Raw genomic sequence first — 27,557 nt, forward strand, 5'->3', positions numbered from 1 at the left:
AGCTTGCCACTAGGCCTCACTAACTTCGTGAATCTAAACAACTAGTTATTCTAAATAAACCATGGATAAAAGCAAAAATCACAAGAAGAAATCTAAGAAATCTAAGAAATCTAAGAAGAAAATACTTTAAACTCTGATAATAAAGATACAACATATAAAAATGTGTGGGATGCAGGTAAGGTGGTCCTTAGAGGAAAATTTATAGTTTTAAATACTTGTATTAGAAAAGAAAAAAAAGTTTAAAATTAATCTAAGTTTTTATCTTAAGAATCTAGAATAAGATGAGCAAATTAAACCCAAAGAAAATAGACGGGAAGTATTTATAAAGATAAAAGCGGGTATAGGCCGGGCGTGGTGGCTCGCCTATAATCCCAGCACTTTGAGAGGCTGAGGTAGGCGGATCAAGAGGTCAGGAGATCAAGACCATCCTGGCTAACACGGTGAAACCCCGTCTCTACTAAAAATACAAAAAATTAGCCGGGCGAGGTGGTGGGCGCCTGTAGTCCCAGCTACTCGGGATGCCGAGACAGGAGAATGGCGTGAACTTGGGAGGCGGAGCTTGCAGTGAGCGGAGATCACGCCACACTGCACTCCAGCCTGGGCCATGAGCAAGACTCCATCTCAAAAAAAAAAAAAAAAGATAAAAGCGGGTATAAATAAAATAGAAAACAAACAACAGCTTACACTAACAAAGCAAAAAGTTGTTTTTCTGAAAAAAAAAAATTAATGAAATGGATAAACCCCAGCAGGAGTGATTGAGAAAAATTGATCATTCAGACATTAAGTAGATAATAACAGACTATGAACAACTTAAACTAAATAGAAAAATTCCTTGAAAAACATAGCTTACCAAAACAGACCCAAGATGAAAGAGAAAACAAGAATAACTCTGTATCTTTTAAATAAATTGAATTTTCTATCATCAACCTCTTCTCAAACAGAATTCCAGAAGCAAATGAATTGACTGGTGAAAGTTACCAACCACTTAAGAAAGAAATATTAATTTTACAAAAATCATTTCAAAAACATAGATGAGGGAACAATTTCCATCCCGTGTCATGAGGCAGAAGAATCCTGAAGCCAATACCTGACAAAGACATGACAATAAAAAGAAAAAAGATATCATTAACCAGTTACCTTCATGAACGTAAATGTAATTCTTTTTCATACACTGTTAGTAATTCAAATCCAGCAATATATGAAAAGGACAATATATGTTGATCAAGTGAGGATTTTCTCAGAAATGTAAAGGTTTATTTATTTATTTTTTTGAGAGAGTCTCTTTCTGTCACCAGGCTGGAGTGCAGTGGCATGATCTCTGCTCACTGCAACCTCTGCCTCCTGGGTTCAAGCAATTCTCCTGTCTTAGCCTCCTGAGTAGCTGGGATTACAGGCACGCACCATCACGCTTGGCTAATTTTTGTATTTTTAGTTGAGACGGGGTTTCGCCATGTTGGCCAGGCTGGTCTCGAACACCTGACTTCAAGTGATCCACCAGCCTCAACCTCCTGAAGTGCTGAGATTACAGGTGTGAGCCACCACGTCTGGCCCTAAAGGTTTTTTTTAGCATCCAATTATTAAGCAATGTAATCTATCATATTAGTAAAATAAAGGAGAAAAGTATGTCAATAACTGCAGGGAGAACTTATGACAAAATTCAACACCCCAACATATAAAAACTCTCAGCAAACCAGAAATAGAAGAAAATTTTCTCAACCTGATAAAGGGCATCTAGAGAGATCTGAAAGGTAACATTATAGTTAATGATAAAATATCTGATGTTTTCACCCTAAGACTGGGAATATGCAAGGATGTCGTCATAAATTTCTTTAATATAGTTGCTGCCTTGGCATCCAGTTTTAGGCCCAACTTAATTTACAACCAAGTCATAGCCCATCACCTTTGCCCTAGTTAAAATTTCCCCATCATGCCTGGTTGTTTTTTGCTATAGCCCACTTGCTTTTCATCCCACTAACTCAGAACCCCATATACCCCACAGCAGCCACCATTGTAAAACCGAATCATCAATTCCAGAGTCATGTAAGCAAGTTCTCCAATCTGTATTTTCCTTAAACTATCCAGTCCACACACCTAGGAGATAGTGCCCACGGACCTTAATGAAGACATAGTCTCAGAAGTCTCTCCCGACCCCCGACCCGCCCACTGGGTGAACTCCTCGAAGCCTCCAGACTCCCCATCGGCCTCCTGCAGGCACCCTTAACCTCTCTAGGACCTGTGAGTAATATGTTTCTTTGGTTTCATGCATTGTGGTTTTATGTCCTCATCATATCTCACCTGACTGATACACAGGAACCTAACTTTTCCCTCAGTTAGAGGTCTCCTAGAGAGGGATTATCTTGCCCTATGGGCACTCTTGAGGCGGGACTTGGTTGTAGAGGTGGGGCTCAGACACCAAACCAGACTGAGGACTAGCTAAAAGCAGGAGACAGCCAGGTGCATTGTCTCATGCCTGTAATCCCAGCACTTTGGGAGGCTGAGGCAGGTGGATCACCTGAGGTCAGAAGTTCGAGACCAGCCTGGCCAACATGGGAAAACCCTGTCTCTAATAAAAGTACAAAAATTAGCCAGGCATGTTGGCGGGCGCCTGTAATCCCAGCTACTCCGGAGGCTGAGGCAGGAGAATTGCTTAAACCCGGGAGGCGGAGGTTGCAGTGAGCCAAGATCGTGCCACTGCACTCCAGCCTGGGGTGACACAGCGAGACTCTATCTCATAAATAAATAAATACATAAAAGAGGGAGCAAAATCAGCTTTCAATCAGACATACCTGCCAGTGTGCCATGTCACTTTACCATTGTCATGGCAACATCTGGGTGCTACCGCCCCTTTTTATGGCAATGACGTAATGACCCAAAAGTTGCTGCTCCTTCCCTAGAAATGTCTGCATAGACCACCCGTTAATCTGCGTGTAATTAAAAGTGGGTATAAATATGATTGCAGACCTGCCCAGAGCTGTTGCTCTCTGCCTTTGGGGCGGCACTGCAGGAGCCATTGCAGAGCTGCAACACTGCTGCTTCAATAAAGCTGTTTCCTTCTACCTCTGGCTGGTCCTTAAATTCTTTCCCGGGCAAAGGCAAGAACCCAGCTGGCCATGCTCCACTTTGGGGCTTGCCTGCCCTGCATCACTCTCGAGAGACCTCGAGATGAAATTAGAAAGAAACCATAACAACAGAAACCGCAACAGATGTCTACTACTTTACTTTTTTCATTGTTCAACATAAAAAAAAGGAAGAACTGGAAAATAAGTATTTAATGCTATTTGCTGGTCTGCTTTTTTGTTGTGGTGGCATGGACTAGCAATTCTGAAACCTTTTTGTGTTCTAGGCTTGAAGATATGAGTAAATGTATTGAGGATCATGGGAGGAAGAAGCTACAGATGTGAAAATTGGGAATCATGGAATATAGATGCAGTTTTAAATTGGAATTACAGGTTATCAGCTTGAACACACAGTGTTTTAACATTGAAGAAAGTAAACGTCTACACATATGTGTTTCTACGTTTTTTTAAAGATAGAAACAGAGATGAACAAACCCATACATATTTTCCACTAAAAGGAACTTAGGGCCCCTTGGAGAAATGACAGATTACAGGACTGGAAAGACAAAGTACGTGGTGAGGCTGGAATATGTGACTGAATTAGATAGAAGGGAGGCAACCATTCAATGAATGTCAAATTCAATAGGGGCAGCCGGGTGCAGTGGCTCACACCTGTAATCCCAGCGCTTTGGGAGGCCGAGGTAGGCGGATCACCTGAGGTCAGGAGTTTGAGACCAATCTGGCCCTGTCTCTACTAAAAATACAAAAATTAGCCAGTCATGGTGGTAGGTGTCTGTAGTCCCAGCTACTCAGGAGGCTGAGGCACAAGAATCACTTGAACCTGGGAGGTAGAGGTTGCAGTGAGCTGAGATCTCCCCACTGCACTCCAGCCTGGGTGACAGAGTGAGACTCCATCTCAAAAAAAAAAAAAAAAAAGAAAAAGAAATTAGATAGGGGTTACCTTAAGAGGCTCATTCTAGCCAACTCTAGAATAATTTGAATATCAAAATAACTATCAATAAGAATAGATTATAATCCATTGAATAAAATAAGTATCTGGAAGGCCATGCTGATATAAATACACCAGTTTGTATTGCATGGATGGTACATAAATGGGGAGAAGGGAAAGTGCTTCCTTACCGTAAAATGCCAAGAAAGAGAGAAGGAGAGAAGAAAAGAGGGAGGGAGAGGGAGAGGGGGGAAGAGGGAAACGAAGGGAAGGAAGAAGGAAGGAAGGGAAAAAATTAGAAATTATAGGGTGAAAGTTTGATGAAGAACAAGATATTTACACAATTTCTATCTTTGTAAATATTATTATTATTCTGAGATGGTGTCTTGCTCTGTCACCCAGGCTGGAGTACAGTGGTGTGATCACAGCTCACTGCAACCTCTGCCTGCTGGGCTCAAGCATCTTCCCCGCTAAGCCTCCTGAGTAGCTGGGACTACAGGCACGCGCCACCATGCCTGCCTAATTTTTCTATTTTTTTGTAGATACAAGGTTTTGCCTTGTTGCCCAGGCTGGTCTCAAACTCCTGAGATCAAGTGACCCGCCCACCTCAGCCTTCTAAAATGCTGGGATTACAGGCATGAGCCACTGCACCCAGTCAATGTCTTTGTAATTGTTAATTACAACGGAAAAACAGAACTTTATATTGGAAAAACCTGGTGGAGCCACCTTACCCTAATGATCAAAACGAACATCATTAATATTGGGACAACCAGCATCGTGTGCCTTTTGATATGGTACTGAGAAAGACACAGCATTACTGCATTGGTCCTCCTATCAAAAATGCATAACCTGATTTCTGTCCCCAAGGCATCCAAATGAGCTAAAAAAAAAAAGGTGGAGAAAAATCCTAGCTTATTAGGAAAAAAAGTATATCTGTGTCATCCCAGAAAAGATGTAAGATAAAGTATAAGTTATTATGTTATTTATGTTTCAAAATAATTTTAAACCCAGAAATGAGTCTGTATTAGAATAAATTAAAATGTCTCTTAAGGTGAAATATTACAGGAACAACAGAAAGTTATAAAAATGAGAAGTTTTAGAAAATGTATTTGTACTCTTTATCTTATTGAATTATCTATAATCAGGAATAATCTTAATATTTTTACACACAAATTGAAATAATCTTCAGATTTTCTTAATGTAAAGTTATCCAGATGTTCGTAGGAGAACAAAGACACACACATTTTTTCCCCCTGAATGTAGCAATCAGGCTATTGACCTCCTAAAGAAATCCTTGTGAGTAAGTAGACACTCCCATAAACATCTCAATTACTTTTAGGAAGAAAACAGTATTAAATAGTGAAAATTGCTAAGTGAGAAAAAGGAAAATCATAATCCATTTAATACCTGCATATGAATTGACTATTTCCAAGGCACTTTCATATATATATATTTTTTTAATCTCACAAACAACCTTTGAGGTAGGTGGTTTCAGTTATTCATTCCAATGAGGTTTTTATTCCACAGAAATGCCAACAAAGATGCCAAGATGAAAGAATCACTTGACGCCAGGAGTTTGAGAACAGCCTGGTCAACATAGTGAGACCCCTATCTCTACAAAAAATAATAGTAATTAGCTGGATGTGGTGGTGTGCACCTGTAGTCCCAGCTACTCGGGAGGCTGAGGTTGGAGATCGCTCAAGCCCTGGAGTTAGAGGTTGCAGTGAGTTATGATAATGCCACTGCACTCCAGCATGAGCAACAGAGTGAGACCATCTCTCTTAAACACACACACACACACACACACACACACACACACACACACACACACACACACACACAAAAGATGCCCAGAAAAGTTTGTGCTTGGATCTGGTTTCCATGTATTTGGAAAATAAGTAAACGTGAAACGAATAAGTTTTTAACTAGCTTTAGTTTAGAAATTGCAATAGACATTTCTCAAAATCCATTCTTTACAAAGAAGACTAGAAACTTTTGAAACCCAATTTGGATTCTTTCTGATTAAGTAACATTGCTAGTAGAGAGGAGGATTTCTTTGTTTTACTCATGTCCTTTGAAGAGTAAATAACTGCTGAGTGTCCACATGTAGGTGTTAGGAAAATCAGTGCTGGGCTCTGGCCTTTGGAGCTAGACCTGCAGAACTCAGAGGCTCACCCTACAGTGTTTTCCCTGCTGGGCTTGATCTAGGATAGTAAAATTGTTTCTCATTGCTCAAGGAAGCTTCTCCTTCTGCCATCATGTTTACTGTTCTGTGGTACATTTTACAATTAATAAACAAAATTGCTTTGGTGACGTTGTATCTCTTCATAATTTCTGCTTCTTTAAAATGGAGTATCCTATTTTGCTTCTCAGTTAAAAAATGTCTGTATTCTGGGTCAATTTTGTCCTGGGCTGGAGGCACACTCTCTAGACTTCAGCAGCACCAGCAGCTGGAAACAGCACGGGCATGATTCTTCAAAAGTGCTCTCATCATTGTGTGAGGAGCTGAGGCCCAGAAGAGCTGGCCAGGCTGGAGCAGGTATCTTGTAGTTTAGCAATGCAGCCCCAAGGTAGTGTCTTGGCCTCAGGGAGGCCACCATGCCTGTGTTGGACAGCTGAAACCTGGTGTATGCCTTTTCCTGAATTTAATTGTGAAGAAACATCAGACAAACCCAATCGAGAGACATTCTACAAAATAAAGGCTTCCACTCTTCCAAAATGTCAAGATCAAGAAGCTCAAAGAAAGGAGGTAGGACTGTCCCATGTGAAAGGAGATATAAAAGGTTTAACAACTAAGTGTGATGGACTGGATCCTGAATTGGGAAAAATTAACCATACAGGACATTATTAATAGACAATTGAAGAAACTGTAATATGGGCTGCGTGTATGTGTGTGTATAGGTTTGCCTGTAATTATATGAGCCTGGAGAAGGCTATACAACATGTTATTAACATTGGTTACCTGGGGGAAGGGTGGGGATGGGAAATTAAGAGAAAAAAACTACAACTCTGTTTTTTAAAAAGCACACAGGATGAAAGTAGCAAGTATGATATGATTCCATTTTTGTTACATGATATGGATATACGTGTAAGTGTGTATGTATGCATAAAATGAATTACACAAAGATGGTCAATAAATCATTAATGATTGTTATTCCAAGGTGATGGAAATTTGAACTTGTACATTCTTCATATTTTTGTGTAGTATAATTTTTTTCAATGCACAGGTATTATTTTTATAAACATACTAAAAAGTAATATTTTTGTGTTAAAAAGGCAAGACAAAGTCACTCAGGGAACAATTTTGAGGCCGGGCGCAGTGGCTCACGCCTATAATCCCAGCACTTTGGGAGGCTGAGGCAGGCGAATCACGAGGTCAGGAGGTCGAGACCATCCTGGCTAACACGGTGAAACCCCGTCTCTACTAAAAATACAAAAAAAAAAAAAAAAAAAAAAAATTAGCTGGGCGAGGTGGTGGGCACCTGTAGTCCTAGCTACTCAGGAGACTGAGGCAGGAGAATGGTGTGAACCTGGGAGGCAGAGCTTGCAGTGAGCCAAGATTGTGCCACTGCACTCCAGCCTGGGCAACTCCATCTCAAAAAAAAAAAAAAAAAAAAAAAAAAGAAAAAAAAGAAAAGAAAAGAAAAGAAAAAAAAAGAGAAAGTTTTGAGGCAAGGCACAGTGGCTCATGCCTATAATCCCAGCACTTTGGGAGGCCGAGGAGGGCAGATCACCTGAGGTCGGGAGTTCAAGACCAGCATGACTAACATGGAGAAATCCCCTCTCTACTAAAAATATAAAATTAGCCGGGCATGGTGGCACGCGCCTGTAATCCCAGCCATTGCACTCCAGCCTGGTCAACAAGAGCAAAACTCCATCTCAAAAAAAAAAAAAAAAAAAAGTCTTGAATTAAAGTTTTTCTGCTTTAAACTAATATTTTCTTATAGTGCTGAGTTTATTATTATATTTTAAGCACCTTACATGTTTCAACACAAGATGTTCCCAGCTGTGCTGAGCACATGCTCAAGTGTGAGCTGACTCTCTGGGTTGGAAGAAATTGTGTCTGATTTTCTGAAGAATCTTGTTTGGTATGGAAGCTTCAGCAGTTACTTCCAGCCATCCTAGAACTCTCTGATGACATCCCTTCTGGAGATTTTGGAGTTCTCCTAGGACTGTGACCTTTTGAACTGTATGTACCTTGACTAAGTGAACTTCACATTCATTTTTGGCCCTGAAAGGTATACAAATCATGTCCTGTCCTGGAATCTGAATGTCTTCCCTTTTCACAGTGGATAAGGCTATACTTCCTCTTGGCTTCTTGAAAGTGTGCTGAGAACTAATGAGATGGGTTTGTGGAATGCTTTGAGCTGCTGAGATGTAAAGAACAACGCTCTAGCTTTGTGAATAACATAACCCCTATTGTCAGTGAATCCACTGACTCCATGAGGACAGGGAGAGACCCACTAGAATCAAAGATACTAACAGACTGGGGAGGGCCAGCTTGTTGCTGTAAGTGCTAATGGCAGTGACAACTGAGGAGGGTGATGAAAATATAAAGAAAGTAGAGTAATGCTCCCAGAAGGAGGTCTCGACTAATAACAGATGGGGAACTGGTAAATAAACTTCAGCTTTTTTACCCCTCAGTTGGGGTAAGTCTGGCAGGGTGCACACCTTGGACCTCCCAGAGTCCCCTAGAGCAGGGATCCCCAAGCCCCAGAGCCATGGACCAGCACCGGTCCACCGCCTGTTAGGAACTGGGCTGCGCAGCAGGAGGTGAGCAGTGGACAAGTGAGCGAAGCTTCATCTGTATTCCCAGCCCTCCCCTTCACTCACATTACTGCCTGAGCTCCATCTCCTATCAGATCAGCTTTAGATTCTCATAGGAGTGTGAACCCTATTGTGAACTGAGCATGTGAGGGACTTAGGTTGCACACTCGTTATGAGAATCTAATGCCTCATGATCTGTCACTGCCTCCTATCACTCCTACATGGGGCCGTCTAATTGCAGGAAAACAGCTCAGGGCTCCCACTGATTCTACCTTATAGTGAGTTGTATAATTATTTCTTTATATATTATAATGTAATAATAATAATAGAAATAAAGTTCACAATCAATGTAATGCACTTGACTCATCCCAAAACCATGCCCCCATCCCCTCACCCTCTGGTTCGTGGAAAAATTGTCTTCCGGAAAACTGGTCCTTGGTGCCAAAAAAGTTGGGGACCGCTGCCCTAAAGGGTCTGAGTTTCAATGGCCCACCGTGGTAGCTTGCTCGATAGCACATGCTTTACTGGTTTCTCACTTCCTCTCTCTTCTGCTGTGTTTTCTGCAATCCCCTCCCAAATAAACTAATTGTGCTTGGATCCTTGTCAGTTCTACTCCAGCTAGAAACATCATGTACTTTCCCAATAATTTACTTTTCTATACCCATCCCCATTTCCCTGAGAGACTAACCCTTTTATATTCTTCCTGTCCAAACTTTGCTACAGCCTGGGCCTGAGATTTCTCTTTGCTCTGAAATCAAGATGATTTTCTCTATTCCACTCAGTTGTTGGTTCATCAGACCGCGTGCTCTTTCCATTGAGTGGGGGATATAGGAAAGCTTGAGTCAGACATTCATACCTGGCCTAAAATCTTGACTCCATTACTTACTTACTGCAGAACCCTGGGCAAATCACTTAACTTCTCTGATCTTCAGTTTCCTCCTCTGTGACATAAAGATAATAATCCTGCCTCATCAGGTTGTCCTCTGGATTTAATGAGCTAAATGTATAAAGGACCAGGAGATTGACTAATACAAAAATACTCTGGAGAAAACATCATCATTTTTATAATATGGTTTTCTTGTCTCGCTGAATTTCTCATGTGCCTCCATCTTGTTTCCCAACCTTGACTGTAGTTTCTCTGCCACATTTACCTTCTTTATCACACTGCCCTGCATATGACAGGCACTAAACATTCATTATCAATTTTCTAAAGTGTTAAAGTGCTAAAGAAAAACTTCAGCTGAATGCAATTTAAAATAGTTTAATTGAGCAAAGAATGATTCATGAATTGGGCAGCCTCCTGAACCGGGGTAGCTTCAGAGACTTCAGTGCGGCGGCGTGGTGGAAGAGAATTTATGGACAGAAAAAAGAAAGTGACGTACAGAAAGCGGAAATGAGGTAAGGAAACAGCCAGATGGTTGTAGCTCGGCGTTTGTCTCACTTGAACATGGTTTGAAGAGTTGGCCACATTTGAGTGGCCAAAACCCAGTAATTGACACCTGAGTAGATCACACGCTGTTTACACTTCCATTTAGGCTACAGTTCACAGTGTACAGAGAAACCTTTAGCCCAAACTTAAAATATGTAAAGAGACAGCATTAGGTTAAACTCGATTTAGCAAAAGTTGATCATGCACTCTTTCAATTAAATTCAAGACTCATTTTCGGATTATTTCTTATTGGCGAGGCATGCTCAAGGAATTTTTAGCAGGTCTTTTGACTTTTCAGTGTCCTTGTATGCCAAATAAATGTTTTGATCTCTAATTCTAGATACGCTGACATCCCTCTAGCATTAGAGTTTGGAATCTATACATTCTTGGAGGGCAAAGATGGTGATTCTTCTTTCAGACCCCTCAACACTTACACCGATGGTGGGCACAGAGTGAAGCATACAGAATTGATGCTGGTGCACACAGAATCAATTTCAGATGCTTCCTTGATCCTGTTCCTTTTTCCCTCTCTCCCTGGCCCTCGCTCCACTCCAGCTAGACTGGTTTTTCTTTTTACCTCTAGAATTTTCCAGGTTGTTCTGCCTTGAGGGCTTGGTACTTGCTGCTTCTCATCATTCAATTCTTTGCCCGACCCCAGTCTCTCCATCCCATAACCCTGCTTTGTTTTTTTGTTCTTGTAATTACTCTCTGAAATTGTCTTATTAGTCATTTATTTGTTTATTCTCTCCACCTCTCCCCCAATCCCCAAATATAAGCTTCTATCTTGGATCTTTTTACATCGCTGCTGCTAAAACTCTACTTAGCACAATCTAGGCCCTGAAATAGATAACTGTAAAATAAATGAAGAAACTCTACCATACCTTATACAGTAGGTTTTACGCTCGTCTCTCAGTATCCTCAGGAGATTGGTTCCAGAATCATCTGCGTACACCTGAATCTGCACATACTCAGGCCCCTAAACAGGCTTCACAGAACCTGCATATAGGAAGAGTTGGCCTTTGCCCTCTGAATACTCGCATTTCTCATCCCAAGGATACTGTATTTTCCGTCTGCATTTGGTTGAAAAAAATCCGTGTCTAAGGGCACCCACGCTGTTCAAACCCATATTGTTCAAGATCAACTGTAGTTGGTGAGGTGAATTCTGCAGCTATCACACACCGGGTTCTAGTGAACGGGTTTAGGTGAGAGTAACCCATATAAGTGAATTAACTGCAGAGGTCTTAGTACACATGGAGTGGGAAGAAATAGGTAATCCCCAGGAAGACAACTACAGACGATTGTATCAGCTTATTTAGAAATCATATCAGTAATATCTTATTTGCTGTGGAAAATTTAGGTAACATTTTAAAATTAATTCATTTCTTTTTATTATGGAAAATGTCAAACATAACCACGAGTAGATGTGGTAGGTAAGAATAGCATAATGGATCCTCTTGTACACTGTGGTGGATGCACTCCAGGGTGCTCCCTCACCTTAGTGTTCATGCCCTGTGTACTCCTCTCCCTTTGAGTGTGTGCAAAACATGCTTTCTGGCCAACAGAATGTTCACATTTGAAGTTGCCCGTGTGGGATTGCTTTATGTTATATAAAATTCTGTCTTGCTGAAGACTTACTCTGGGGACTCTTCTTGGGGGCCTGATGAAATAAGTGACTGTGCTCGGAAAGCCCAAGTGACAATGAAGTCCAGGTAACCTCTAGGAATTGCAGGTTCCCTCTTGGAGCTGAGGACAGTCTCCAGTCTCCAGCCAGCAAGAAGCCAGGCCCTCGGTCCTACTGCTGCAAGGAAAGGAATTCTGCCTGTGCCTGGAGTCAGAGTGGAAGCCAGTTCTTCTCCAGTGAATGTGAACGCAGCCTGGCCAGCCCCTGGATGGCAGGTGTGAGACCCTAACTGGAGGACTGAGTGTACCTGGACACCTGATCCACAAAAACTGTGAGAAAAATCTGTCTTGTTTTAAGGCCACTAAGTTTGTGGCAATTTGCAGCAATAAATAAGTATACCTCACCCGAGGTCAAATATTTTCAATAGTTTCCAATTGTTTCATTTACATCTCTATGTCTAGGGCTGGGTGGGTGGGAGGGGAGTGGATGGGCTGGTGTGTTTTAAAGCACATTTCAATCTTTATATTATTTCACTGGCAGATACTTTAATACATATTTGTAACAGACAAGTAAGAACTTTTTAAAAGCATAAACATAATGCCTGAAAAATTCGGTTTCATTGAGAATAAGAGTGGGAGTCTTTTTTAATGCCATAAAATCAATGGATCTATTATATTAATTGGACACCCACAGAAAAGGTGCTTGCAATAAACAGAATAATACCCCGTTGATCTCATTAGCTAAAGGACAGGAAAGCATATGAGAGCTTTCACTTGAAAAGTCTGAAGCTTTCCAGTTGGTTTTTAAAAAATAGTCCGGCCACAAAGCACTTAATTGTCCCTGTAATATACTTGTCTCTCATACAATATCTAAAATAATTAAAACCCAATTATTATCGTGTGCTTAAGATCCATTCTCCTTAGACTCTAACCGGCTTTGGAATGGACCCCTGTAAATTTCATTTTTATTCAAAACTCCTTGTAATTTCATGTCATACTCTAATTGCTATTCCCATCACTTTTTCCTTACTACAGGAAGCTCCTCCCAACTGGCCCTCCTGGATAAGCCAATCTCATCCCCCTTGGACACTGCTCACTGATGCATGCTTTGTAAGGGACATACTTAGGGCTCTGAGTTCGATGCCATCTCTACTACTTGGGAGCTTTGTGATGTTTGGCCAGTAGTTAAGCTTTCCCTAAGCTGGATACAATAATGCCTCGCCGGGTTCCGGTGAAAATTAGACAAAGAACATGTGTAACGTGCAAACTCCCCAGTACAGAGAAGGCACCGTTCCCCACAACACCCTTTGTTGGTTCCCCTCTCCCATCACCCAGCCCCAGAACGCCTGGCACCACGCCTCTCCTGCCCTTGTCGCGGGGGATGCAGGGACTTGTAGTTTCTAAGGCCCCGCGTCGTGCTTTCCCTCGGCGCCGGCCGGCGGGCGGAAGAACTACACATCCCAGTGGGCTGTGAAAGGAAAGTGGGGCTCGGAAAATCGAGCGTCCCCGCCCAGCTGCCTTCGCTTTCCTCGGCCCCGGGCTATGCCCACCTCTGCGGGGGCTCGGACCCGCAGCAAAGCCCGGGAGGGCGTGAGCGAGCAGGCGTCCCATGCTGCCGCAGTCCCAGGGCCGCGCCCGCAGCTGCTCCTGGGCTGTCGGGTGGGAAGGAGGGAGGCGCGGGCGCGAGAGGAGAAGCACGCGATCCCTCCGCTGCCGAGGGGGCTCTACGAGGAAATGGAGAAATAAAGCGAGCAGTTGTGAACGTCCGTGGGGAGAAGTGGAGACCGAAAAGGCTGGGCGGCAGCAACCCAGAACCTGGCCTCCAAGGGGCTTCCACTCCGGGAGGGAGGCCGGGGCCGGAGGGGACCCCGACCGCTTCCTCTGCCCTTCTGGGCCCGGAAGCCGGCCGAGCCGGGCCCCGAGACCCTCGCCCGCAGCCCGGTCCCAGATTCAGGCCGGCCTCGGGCCGCCTCTCCCTATCCTGGCACCCGGCACCCCACCCCATTCCTCGGGCATCAGCAGAGTCCCTCGGCGACGCGACCACGCGCCCAGCTGGGGAGGAGGAAGAAGGGGGGCGCAGGCCGGGGAGGGTCACCTCCCCGCCGCGGCTCCTCAGCTCCCGGGGAGTCGCCCGGACTGGCTTGCCGGTGGCCGTGGGAATGAGCGTGTCCCGAGGCGGCAGCTGCTGCGGGGGATAAACCCGGGAGAAGCCGCGAGACTGACTGAAGTGGGCCAGGAGCACACGGCGCGGCGGGGCCGCGGGCGTCCAACCCCATCCCTACTCGGGCGATGCCACGGGGAGCCCCCCGCGCCTTCCACAGCCCAGGGCGCCCACCCGAGGGGACTGGGGCTGGAATCCCGCTGCGCCGGTGCCCTGGCTTCGCGGGCGAGGAGGAGGAGGAGCAGGAGGAGGAGCCGCGGGTGAGGCGCGGGGCCACCGCCCACCCGGCCCGGAGGAGGCGGACCCACTCCGAGCGCCGCGCGCGCGCCGGGGCTGAGCCTTGCAAACAAGTGTCTGTGCGGTGGCCCCGCGGCCCTCCTCTCGCCGGGGCCGCTTCCTCCGGGTAGGAGGGAGCAAGGGAGTCCTCGCCGCGCGGCCCGCGAGCCGCCGCCGCCCTCGGCCCGGGCATCCCCGCGCGGGGGCCGTGGACTCGACTAGGCTGCCAGGCACAGCGACACCGGGTCGCGGTGCGAGAGGCTCCTGACAGAAAAACGTGCGTGGTTGTCCCCACCCCTGGGAGGGGTTGCCGGTGCCGCGCGCGGCCGCCCAGTCGCTAGCGCTCTCTCCTGGGAGGATCCGCCGCCGGAGGAAGGAGTGGACCCAACCTGGCCGCGGCGCAGAAGTGGCTCCCGAGGAAGCCGGGGCCGCCGCCTCGTGTCCCCTCGGGGCGCAGTGCTCGGGGGTCGGCGGGCCGGAGCCGAGGCGCAGCTGGGGAGCTGGGGGCTGCGGGGCCGAGCGGGCAGCCACGCGAGGGGGCGGGCGCTCGGCGACCCGGGGGCCGGCTGGGCTGAGCCCCGCGCCCCGGGACACGGGCTGGAAGCGACGGAGGAGCGCTGCCGCGGGCTGCGGACCAGCGCCGTCCCCCCACGGAGCGGGGCTTTCTGCTATGACAGTTGGGCTCCCCGGAGGGTTAACCTGGGTGTCCTCGGCAAAGTTGTCGCCGAGCCGGGAGCCCTTGTAGGGGCCGCGGCGCCGCGGCTCGGGGGGCGGCTGGGCGGCCGGCGGCGGTCGTGGCTCGGCGGGGCCCGCGCGGCCGGGGGGCTCCTGGGGGTGTGCGCCCCCAGCCGGCTGCCCTCGTGGATGCCTCCCGGCGGCGGCGGGCCCATGAAAGACTGCGAGTACAGCCAGATCAGCACCCACAGCTCCTCCCCCATGGAGTCGCCCCACAAGAAGAAGAAAATCGCGGCCCGGAGGAAATGGGAGGTGTTCCCGGGAAGAAACAAGTTCTTCTGCAACGGGAGGATCATGATGGCCCGGCAGACGGGCGTCTTCTACCTGACGCTCGTCCTCATACTGGTCACTAGCGGACTCTTCTTCGCCTTCGAGTAAGTGGCTGCGGCCGCTCCCCCGACGCCGCGCTGCCCTCGCGTTCCCTGTCCCCCGCCCCTCCTCGGGCTGCTTTCGGTTTCTAGAAGCCTTATCTACTGTAAATTGTTATATAATGCCAGCCCGGGCTCCCTCTTTTTGCTTTTAAATGTCTGATTGCTTTTGGGTCCCCAGAAAGAATGCCGTTCTGGGCCGGGCTTCTGGGAGCAGGGAGGGAAGGGGTCCGCTTGGAAGGGGGGCCAGGCCTTCCTGCTCCAGGTGACGGATGGGACCCAGCAGGTGGGGCCGCCGGTCCTTTATCCCTGGGGCGCTCTCAATCGAGTTTGGGAACCCAGTAAATCAACCCAGATGTAGCCTGCCGTGGGAAGGTGGGGTGCGATAGATTCCTAAGTCAGGGATACCTAGAACTGACTTTTCCCCCCTTGCTGACAACATATAGGGCATCTTCTTAAGCTCAGTTGACTACATCTCCCATGTAACTTCGACGAATAATTGAGGAATCTTGGTTATTTCAGGTTTCAAAGTATCGGCTACCTAGTGTGCCCTGGATAGATCCTTTCATTCTCCAGCCTCCTACATGCTCACTCTGGATTAACAATTTCTTATTTGCCATGAGGTTTCTAAACTTTTCACTTTCAAAAAGGTTGCAATAAAAAGTGTCCAAAACAAACAATTTGGGAACACTTGAAAGGAGACCTTAGGTCTGTTAAGGAAGAGGATGACACTACGAGACAACTTCTGATTCCAGAAAGAGTCTGGACTTTAGGGATTATATCTGGGGGAAAAAAAAGTGCATGCAAGTCTTCACCGTTTTCAGGAAAATCAAATTGACCAGTAGCAACTGTCCTCCTGCCAGCTAATGAAAGGTCTTATTTATTAACAGTGATTAGATAAAGCAGTTAAACCACATTCCAATCAATTTCAATTGCTCTCTTTGCATGCAACATTTGGAATGCAACTCCTTATGTAATTTCTGGTATCCTATGTTCAATGAAAGGTGGAGTTACTTTTTTCCCCCCAGAATTTAAAAAAAGCAATATATTTATAGGGTGTTCTTCTTTGGGCTTCCCAAATCCTGGTTATTATTGGGCATGGTACTCCTTCAGTCTCCGCCTCCTCCTGTTGGGTAGGCTTAATTAAAACCTTTTGAATTTATTTACTTTTGTTTCTGAGTAGGATTAATAGGCTCTAATTTTGTGCCGGGCTTTTGCTCCTCCAAATGCTGTCTCAATTGGAAATGAATGATCTCTTGACAATGTAATACTTGTCACTCAAAGCCCTCTGACTCTCAGGAGAAACGTTTTGTATCTGGACACTGCTCTGATGAGCAGTTTTAACAGGACTGAGTTAGACCAGGCAATGAGAAGGATGTCAGATTTAAGCAAATTCCCCTTCCCCAGTCCTTCTCACACACAACTCCTCTCCCCCGTTTCCGATGGTGTGTGCACTTCCCCGGGTCCCCCCTTGATGTTTAGGTTCTGTATCTGTTTGACACTAGTAAGTAGAGTCAGTGGGGGACCTGTGGACGGGAGGGGAAGGGTGTGAACAGTCATTCAGAGTGGCAAGGAGACACACTCTACTTATGCTGCTGTTGCTCCCATGGGCCCCCATTGAGAGCAGCCTCTTGTCCTTACAGACCCTGGAAACAGGAAGAAGGGGCACAGAGGTTCCCCATGAGTTTATGTTATGTGTTAGGATAAACACCAGCACTGGAGCCATGATGCCATGTGGTTTAACAGAAATGCCATCTCTTTAATGGCGGATTTAGTTACAGGTGCTCCTCTAGTTGCAGAGTATCCACTGTGTTCCTAATTTTTTTTTTTTTTTTTAATCTTGAACAGATCCAAATCGGCACTTTTGCTCTTTTTAGCGATTTTAACTGTGGAGAAAATGGGTTAATTTTGTGGTTCTGTTGCAGAGCTTCAGCCACAAGTGTGCTCCATGGAGAATGATGAATATTTCATATTCTGTATATACCCAAATCCCCACTGTATGGTTAGGGATTCCCCCAGTTATTACTTAACATCTTTTATTTTCTTCATTCAAACATAGCTTCTAACCAAACCATCATAAATTCATTTTCGTTTCTTGATCTCTGCGTGTATTTTTTCAAGAGTTCCCAAAAGTCCTCACTAGCAGGTTGTTAGGGATCTTTCTCTGCGTCAGTGTTGTGTTAACTGATGACTGTAGGAATAAATGTGTGTGCTGGGATTTTATTAGCTACTGTTTGCAGCATCTTTTTTTATATCAGCTCTGTGGGAGTGTATGTGTGTATATGTGTGTGTGTTTGGTCTCCATGGGTGTTGCTTCAACTAGGCAATTTGACATTTCAAGAAAGCAAGAGGCCCGTCCTTGTATGATGCCTCTGTTCAGAAAAATCAGAGGCTGTTCAAGCTATAGAATATTATGGTTTAGTTGAGAATATTTGTCACTGCATTGTTTTCAAGTTCTTTATTCATAAGTTAAATAACCAGTTTGACCAAATTAATTTGCCAAAGACCAAAGAACAAGTTAACCCCATGCAGAGAAAGAAAATACCAACAGGCCAATCCCTAAGTGAGATCCAGAAGAAATGCCAGTACTGCCTACCCCTGGCCTGCCCTTCTCCTGCCTTCTTCTAGTTATTTATTGAACACATACTATGTGGTCCCCTATTTTGATTGTTTAATTTCATGTCTAGATAGCTTTTTTAAAATTTATTTTTAATTTTTTATAGAGATGGAGTCTGCCTATGTTCCCCAGGCTGGTCTTGAACTTCTGGCCTCAAGTGATCCTCCTGCCTTGGCCTCCCAAAGTTCTGGGATTATAGGTGTGAGCCACTGCACCTGACCATCATGTCCAGATAGCTATTTATTGGAGACAGAGTCTCACTGTGTTGTCCAGGCTGGAGTGCAGTGGCACAATCATGGCTCACTGTAGCCTCGGCCTTCCAGGCTCAAACGATTCTCTCTTCTCAGTCTTCTTAGTAACTGGAACTGTGGGCGTGCACCACCATGTCCAGCCAAGTTTTGTATTTTTTGTAGAGACATAGGGGTCTCACTGTGTTGCACAGGCTGGTCTCAAACTCCTGGGCTCAAGTGATCCTCCTGCCTTGGCCTCCCAAAGTGCTGAGTATAGGCATGAGCCACCGCACCTGGCTATCATGTCTAGATAGCTTCTAATGTTAGTAAAATTCATTGTCAAACATTAGAATTGTGTTTCGCCAGTTACACAAAAGCAAATAAAATGTGTGACAAGAAGAACGAATAACCTAGTCATTTAGTTTTAGCCCTCCCTTGTCTGCAATTCTTCTCTCATCCCAGCTCTCATTCCTGACCTTGAACAGATGGACAAGAAAGTTTGTCCAAGAGAAATGAACTTACTAGAACTCAGCAACAGGTGTTGATACAGTCTTCAACCCCTGGAGAAAGGCAAGGTAGAAATGATTATTCCCACATCTAAGATGAAGTGACAGAGGCTTGGTGAGGTTAGTCACCTAGGGTCGCACAGCTAATTAGTGGGAAGGCTTCTGGCTGCAAAGCCAGTGCTCTTTCTGACTAATTGTGCTGCTCCTCGTTCAAGTCTAGAGTACTGGTTAAAGGCATGGATTTTGGAAGGACAGACCCTAAGCTTATTACTAGCAGTATAACCCTGGGCAAATGATTGTTTTTTTTAAAGTCTTAGTTTCCCAGTCTGTAAACTGAGATTAATAATAATCTACCTTTAAATGATGGGAAGATTAAATGGAAAACGTATACTCTGCATAGTATACAGTATAGTATATACAGTACAGTATATGGTATGCTGTGTACCAGTGTTTGGTACATAGCAAGGGCTCAATAAATGGTTCATATTATTAGAGTAAACCTTAGAAGTAGCCCCCGCAAGGACTCTGGTCACCCTTTTTGGAGAGCATTTTGAGGAAGGGAACATGTAGGTTAATAAGCAACTGTGACTGTGAAAAACTCAGAACTATGCAGTCTGCTATTAAAGTAAAGACCTGGCTGGGCACAGTGGTTCATGCCTTTAATCCTAGCACATTGGGAGGCTGAGGCAGGAGGATTACTTGAGCCCAAGAGTTCGAGACCAGCCTGGGCAACATAGTGAGACCCCCATCTCTAAGTTTTTAAATAAAAATTTAAAAATATAAAAATAAAATAAGCTCCTTTGTATGAGTCCAAGGAGCCTCTGTGAAGCTGTGGCTTTGCTGTTACCCATTCAGAATGGGAGTCCTTCAGGGATGTCTGGGGATCTGTCCTTATCCAGACTGGATTTCATTTTTGTATTTGAAGCCACCATCCCAGAACAGTGAAGACAGTACAGAAAGCTACTAGAAGCAACCAGATGCAATACTGTACTCTTTCTCAAGCAAGGAGGGACTGCTTGTCTGTTGGCGTCTTTATGCGCTGTGTGGAGTACTGATGAAAAGTGACAGCATTTCATAGCTGTGTTTAGGGGAGGTGGGGAGTCGACGGCAGTGCTATCCAGACAGCTCACCCTCTTTGCAGCTATTAAGAGTCTCATCAAGGCTGTCTATGCAATGTCGTCATTCTCACATTCCCAGAAGTAGAATTTGAAAAGATCAGTGAACATTAACAATTTCTTCTTCTCCCTGACATATGCACACATACAGCCTGCTTTTGTTTATAGTTGTAATTTTTAAAATAAAAAGTCTTTGGTCCTGAAATATTAAACTGTCATAGTCTTGCTTACTGGGGTAGAATGAAGGAAACAAACTAGGAGGCTGAGTGAGGTTTGTGTTTTCAGCAGCATCAGATGAGGTGAGGAAGGTCTGCTTAGATCTGGGGCTTGACTGGGTCTCACCATTCTACACTGTCACCACAGACAAGTTTGGACGTGTTCCTGGGGCTCAGACACTTGAGAATGTGGGGACATTCTCAAATTTCTCATCACTAGAAGTCCATTGATGTTTTGTTTAAAAAACCTTTCTCTCTGTTCCTCCCTCCTTCCTTCCCTTCTTCTTTTTACATTTAGCTAATTCCTCTGAAACAAATGATGAATAATTGGGGAGTCAGTAGAACTGGGATCATGTTTGCTTTGAAGATGGAACTTGGGGCTCTCCCCTGATAATAAATGTGTCATTTCCAAGAACGTCTCTGTTATAGACGGGTAACTTTTATTTTCTAGTAGAGGGTGCTGCCTTTATAACATAATGATCCCATATTTTCTTACCACACCCTGACCATGCAGAACTGCATCAACCTCTCCACCATCTCAGAAAACATCTGCATAGGGTCTCATCTGTTTTTTCCAAGTGCTGGCCATGCTGTGCATCATAGAACGCCATGGGGTTGATACAGACAATACATGACCCTCAGAACCTTACCACAGGACAGTTCCTAGGAACATAGTACATGGAGCCAAGGACATTTATAATCCACTGTGGTTTCACGAGAACTTTAGGTGACTTCAAAACCTTATGATCCATTGACATGAAAGCACTAACCCATTCATTTGTGTACGTGATCAACACATGTCAGTTTCTTGAGGGTAGGGACTGACCTTGTTCACTGCTGTATCCCCAGGGCTTAGAATAGTACCTGGTCTATAATAGCAAGCTCCCAGTAAATATCTGCTGTTTAATGAAGTAATGGTAATATTGAAACACTTCGGAAAATACCTTTCTTGTGCTTTAGTTTTTGCGTTTTGTAAAGCTCTGTACATTAATAAAGTTTATAATTAATAATGTCTTGTAGAACACATTTGCCTCAGAAACTTTATTTGATGTAATTCTTCTGAATTCAAGTGTGTTAATTAAAGCAGAAGGAAAAGCTTTTCTTAGTTGTTTAGAAAACTAGTGATAACACTGGGATGTTCTCTTAGCTAATCAAGACTTCTTTCTAGTATTTATTTTTGAACTAAATGCTTTAAGCAAATAAAGCACTCTGGGATATATTTGAATGTTACCTAACAACCACAAGCACCTAGAATAATTTCTCATTTTATAGGCTCTTCACTTTGGACAATTGAATTTATCTAATAAAACTCTTAAGGATACTATTGACTACATATGTTTTATTGTGTTCCCTTTTAGCTAGTGGGAAGTGATGCTAAATTGTGCAGAAAGGACTCCTCTAGGTTCCTATAATAAGATAATGATGGTTAATTATTTAATGGGCCATATCTGCATATCCTGGATTTTTTTTCTTTTTCAGTACAGTGTTGCACATAATTTATTCATGGCAGAGTTATTATGTCTTAGCAAGAAAATTTAAATTAAAAATTGCAAGGAAGTGCATTTGTTGTTTTATAGCTGAGGTTGTTAGGAAAGTGAAAAACAGTGGTGATCAATAGATACTTAATTAGTTATATCCAGGAATTTGGATCTAATAAAATGTCAGTTGATTCAGATAAGAGTTGGGGACTAACCTAATGCTTTTGTTCAGTTCATCACTAAATATGAAGGTTGGTTCCATTTCAAACTTATTTTTATAAACTGGATGATCTTCTACCTCCCCAATTTCCATCTTTTAAAAAATGTAATGTGAGATTAATACAGAAGATGATATGTAACACTTGCAAGTTTTGAAGTAAAATACTGTAAAGAGCAGCCATGAAACTACCACCCAAACCAAGAAGCTCATCAACACCAATGCTTTGAGTCTACTCAGTCCTCTGTCTTGGCCCAGTCCCATCTTCTTGCCCCTCCCTGAGGTTGTCACAGTCTGAGCTTGGTAATTATCAGCACCTTGCTTTGTCTTCTCTCAGGGACTTTGAGTGTGTGTATTCCCAAACAATAGGTTATTTGGTTTGGTTTTTTTTTCTTTACAAATATGGTATCATGCCATATGTAGTCTTTTAAAAAATGCAGACATTGATTTTATATGGATTTAACATAAGATAGCATCACAGCATAGGATTTAAGGCAGTCTGTTCATGAATCCATGTAATTCTGCAGATGACATAACTTTTATTTTGAAATGATTTCAAACTTCCAGAAAGGTTGCAAGACTAAAGAACTCTGTGTACTCTCCATTCAGATTCATCAATTGTTGACATATTTCTGCAACTATTTCTTTTTCCCTCTCTCCCTCAATCTTGCTATTAACAGTTTCCCCCTCAGACCATTGAAGAGTAAGTTGCAGATATTATGTTCCTTTACATCCAAATACTTCTGCATGTAATTTTTAAGAAAAAGGATGTTCCCACATAAATAGTAATGGTATCAGTTTTAGGAAATCTAACGTGGATACAACAGTCCACATTGAGATTTTGCCATTTGTCCCAATATTGTTGGGTTTATCATCATGGTATTTGTTTTCTATTTAACTAATGTGTATTTTGTTTCTCTTTTCCACCTTTTGACTTCTTTTAGATGAATTGCATATTTTTAGTATTTCATTTTATCTTTAGCAAAATTTTAGGCTACGTTTCTTTGTGCTATTTTTATTAGTTGTTTAAGAGATTACAATGTGCATTTTTAACCTATTACAGTCTATCTCCAAATAATAGTATTATTATTCACAAATAATGCAAGAAATAGAAAACATTATAATTCCTCTTACTCATTCCACCCTTTGTACCAATTGTCATATATTTTATATCCATATATGCTATAAAGCCAGTAAATTTTGTTATTTTTAAACAATCAGTAGTATTTAAAAGAAAAATAAATTTATGTAAAATAAATATATTTTAAAACACATATACACATGTATAAGATATAACACATATGTACATATGTAAATATATTAAATAGAGATAATTTTAAATGGACTTTTATATTTATCCTCATGTATTTACCATTTCTGGTACCCTTCATTTCTTCTAATTATATCACTTTCCTTTGGCTTAAAGTACTTTCAGCATTTCTTATATGCAAGTCTGCTGGTGACAAATTATCTTGGTTTTTGCTTATTCTGAAAAAGTTTATTTTTGCCTTAATTTTAAGAGCATATTTTTACTAGATATAGAATTCTAGGTTGATAGTCTTTTTCCTATCAGACCTTTGATGATATTAGCCCGTTGTCTTCTGATCTCTTGTTTTTGATGAGAACTTGTTATTTTTTTTTAAGCATTTCTCCCCATATGTCATGTGTGATATTTCTCCAGCTGATTTCTCTTTATTTTTTTTTCAGTGGTTGGAATATGATAACATGCCTATGTATGGTTTTCTGTACATTTATCCCATTGGGGTTTGCTGAACTTCTTGGATCTGTGGATTGATATCTTTCATCAGTTTGGGAAATTTTTTCATTCTTTTTTCAAATATTTCTTTAGTACTTCTTTAATTATATATGATATCATTTTATATAGTCCCATACTTTTTAGATACTTTATTCCATGTTTTTGTCAATTATTTTCTTTTCCTCTTTGTGTTTTAGTTTGGATAATTCCTGTCGGGTTGTCTTCAAGTTTAATATTTCTATGTTAAGTCAATTTTGATATCTTATTTTTTTTTATTTTGAGCACTTCTACACTTAAAAAATAGTTTTGAAGGAGTCTCCATTATTCTGCTGAAATCCTCCATCTGTTCATGGTTGTGTTAATATTTTCTGCTAGATCCTTTAACATGTTTATTAATCATCCTTTAATAATTCCAACATCTACATCACTTCTGAATCTGTTTCTTTGAACTGTTTCTTCTCTTGATTATGGGTTATATTTTCTTTCTTCCTTCAAGCTTGTGATTTTTTTATTGCATGCCAGACATTGTATGTAAGAGAATTATAAAGTCTATAGTAAGTTAAATTATGTTTTTCAGGACACTAGTGTGCGTGAGTGAATCTAGTTTGTAACGGAAACAGGTTTGGGCCTTGGGGAAGTTTCAGTTAGATTCATTTTATCACTGGCTTCAAATGTTTTGAGGGCAGAATCAGGACTTCCCCCTTAGCAGGGCTTGAGATCTGAGCCCTGGAAAAACTCTGGAGGTTTTTAAACGCTTTACAGCCTAGGAGCAACTTACCAAACTGTGGGAGATTTCTGTTTTTCAGCCTGACTGCTGGCTTTTTGGGTCACTGGGGAGTTGTCTTTGTGTTCAGTCTTGCATCAAGTTTCTGTACCTCAAGAAATCTCTGCACAGCTGCTGTGCCACAGCTTTTGGAGGGCTACTGCAGTGGTCTGAGTGAAGGCCTGGAGTGCCTCAGAGTGACTTTCTCAGTTTTTACATTCTGACCCTTTGATACCATACCTTGAAGCTAGGTCCTGTAGGCTTTAGAGAAGATGTCTCTCTAGTCTCCTGACCTACCCCTAGCCTTTGGTGTAGTTTTGTTGTGTTTTTGGTAAAGATCATTTGGTAAAGAAAAAGTGGCTGGTGGCTAGGCCTCCTTGGAGTTATAATTCATATGGCAGTCCACAGATGGCCATTAATGTGGGTTAAAAATTTAGCTGATTTCTCCTCACTCCTGTTTATGGTGGATTCCTGTTCTTCCTGCTGCTTTGCTGGGGAAGGAAGCAGCTGTTGGCCTTTTTTCTCTTGGGAAGGACTTGACACATTTAGGCTTCTTTGCATTCTAAGCTCCCTGACAGATTTTTTTTCAGACTATGCTTTTGTAGCTAATGTGGCTTGTTCTCATTGTTACAGTGGGAGTGATTGCTCTCACAACTTTCAACTTGTGATTGTTAAAACTTAATACTGTATTTCTCAGATTCATTTATGTTGTTGCATATATATGTAATTCATTTTTACTGCTGTCGGATTTGATTTGTGTAAATATGCCCAGTTTATTCCTCATATGCTTTTTAATCTTTCTTTCTTTGACTTCTTACTGATTCTTGGCCTTTGCCGTCATTTTGTATGTAATGCAGAATCTGCAAGACTCCATTTTACAGATTTTGATCCTCTTAAATGTGCCCTGCCAATGACTATGACATCTAGAACCAAATGCTTAGGCCTGGATAAGTGAGAGAGAATTTAGCATGGGATTCATTGGCTTTTATGTGATATTAAAATATTTATTACAATGATAAGTCCTAGCTATCAACTGATCATTGAAGTTATATACAATTAAGAGCATGGTTTATAGAAATGTATATCCTTATGATGAGTGAGGTACTTTATCACAGATCTTCATCTCCTAGCTTAATTTGATGCCAGTTTTTCTTGATTTTAAAAGAAAGCTAATTTTTTTTCTTTTCTTTATCCCTTATAATATTTTGTGCTTTGAAGCTCTTCTCTGATCTCATACCTAATGTGTGTACAGTCCCCCATGTGTGTGTGGGGACTTCTCGTGTAGCCAGCTTTCTTTGGAAGCCTTGACAGCAAGGGTTTCTGATTGAACCAGCCAGGCCTCTGCTCTTGTAGACTTTCTAGTCTTTGGTGCTTACCTGAGAGAAAAAAATTGTTTCCTCTGCCACGACTGGACCCAGAATGAAGAGAAAGATTTGTGTGTGTGTGTGTGTGTGTGTGTGTGTGTTGATCCCCCTTGACTCCAATCCTCCTATCTGTAGAAGTTAGATGATCTTTCATTTAGGTCTGTTTTTGCCTTTACCTCCTTTTCCCTTCATAGCTAGAGCTAACATACCTTTAGGGTAGACCTCCCTGTCCCCCTCTAGAGACTTTGGACGTAGACTTGCTTTCAACTGCAATGGCACTTTCTTATTTTATAACAATTAAAAAAAATTTTTTTGAGATGGAGTTACCCAGGCTGTTGTTGTCCAGGCTGGAGTGAATGGCACCATCTCAGCTCACTGCAACCTCTGCCTCCCAAGTTCAAGCAATTCTCCTGCCTCAGCCTCTCGAGTAGCTGGGATGATAGGCATGCACCATCACACCCAGCTAATTTTGTATTTTTAGTAGAGACAGGATTTCTCCATGTTGGTCAGGCTGGTTTTGAACTCCCGACCTCAGGTGATTCGCCTGCCTCAGCCTCTCAAAGTGCTGGAATTACAGACATGAGCCACCGCATCCAGCCTGTTTTAGAACAACTTAAGCACACTTTAGTGCACCATTTAAAAACAGCAGTATAATCATTTCTGTACATCTTCAAACTAGATTTTAAAAACTGCTGACTTCCATGCTGTTGAGAGCCATGGGAATGAGGCGGGGCACAGCAAGGCAGCTGATAGAGGAGGGTGTAGCCAACGGCCCTGCCTGTGACTTGCCCTGAGATAATCTTATCAGTGGAGGAATGGCGATCTAACCCACTTGGGAAGGAATTTGAGCTCTATCAGTCTGCTATCTTTTGGTGGTTTTCAGGCATGGCTCATGAATACAAGGCAACAGCTTATTTTTAACACTAAATACCAGAGTCTATTTGAGATGTTACTTCTACTTGCTGATAAATGATTGTCCTTCTTGTACTGATCATAGAAATGAGCCTCTAAAATGTGTGTTCCTGGCTACTTCCTTGACATAATCTGGTGTTTTTCTCAGTTTTCACTTTTCCCTTTCTCTCATAAGATCTCTCGTAAGTGTACCATCTCTCGTGGTATAAGATACTGTGACTACTTTTTCTTTCTTTGAAACTTTTTCTTTAACTTCTAGGATGTTCCTCTCCCACTTACCTTTAGTTATTTCCTTTTCCCCTGCATCATGTATCTCTTCTTTCTTGCTTGCTTTTAATTAACTTTGTTCCTCTTTCTCTGGCCTGTCTTACTTTCCTAAGCAAGTTTGCACGGTCCTGGTGGTTGCTCTGGCCTTTTCAAATGTGACCTTCATCTCTATGTCTCTGTCCCCTGCTTAAAGCACCTGCCCCCGACCTGGCATTTCCTCTTGCCTGTAGAGATCTCTGCCGAGGTGTCCTCTGATTTCCAGAAAGCAAGTCATTGAAAGCTGAATGGCCTGCAGTTTCTTCTCAATGGAGAGTCTCAGGGCCCCACCGCTCTCAGGAAAGAACATTTTCTGGGTTGCAGAACTGTGGCCTGGGAACATTCTCACTTCCACCCTTCCCACCTACCGGTAGCCATCAGGCTCTGCGCCTCCTTTCCTTCCGTGTCTCTTAAACTGCATTCTTCCTCTCTGTGTCTATACTTGAGGTTCTGGTTCACAATCATTTCACAGATTCTTTGACACTTTTCCCATAAATAGGTGGAGTCTGATTCCTCTCCTCTGGAATATGGGCCAGCCCACATATGAAGGACAGAATGTGGCAGAAATGATGCTATGTGATTTCCAAGGCGAGGTTAGAAAACATGGCAAGGTTTCCACCTGCCCCTCTCTCTCTCTCTCTCACTTGGGACATGCACCTTTGGAGCCCTGAGCTGCCATACAAGAAGTCTAGCTCCCTGGACACCCCTGTAATACAGAGG

The 27,557-nt window shown here is 43.1% G+C and overlaps 1 protein-coding gene and 1 pseudogene across 3 annotated transcripts in view; one reads left to right on the forward strand and one right to left on the reverse strand.

Annotated features, from left to right (window-relative positions):
* Positions 1-12,882: 12,882 nt before the first annotated feature.
* On the reverse strand, positions 12,883-14,097 carry LOC104676673 (annotated as a pseudogene).
* A 225-nt stretch (positions 14,098-14,322) lies between these two features.
* ZDHHC14 (zinc finger DHHC-type containing 14) overlaps positions 14,323-27,557 on the forward strand; it is a 323,921-nt gene continuing 310,686 nt past the window's right edge. The window contains exon 1 of one of the 3 annotated variants that reach the window (XM_010381547.2): positions 14,323-15,367. In XM_010381547.2, coding sequence (XP_010379849.1) covers positions 15,123-15,367 — 245 coding nt within the window. In that variant the 5' untranslated portion in view covers positions 14,323-15,122. The remainder of the gene's footprint in view (positions 15,368-27,557) is intronic. The other 2 variants (XM_030928562.1, XM_010381546.2) reach the window with 2 other exon arrangements.

Source organism: Rhinopithecus roxellana, chromosome 4 (assembly GCF_007565055.1).
Source record: "Rhinopithecus roxellana isolate Shanxi Qingling chromosome 4, ASM756505v1, whole genome shotgun sequence".
NCBI classification, from domain to species: Eukaryota; Metazoa; Chordata; class Mammalia; order Primates; family Cercopithecidae; genus Rhinopithecus; species Rhinopithecus roxellana.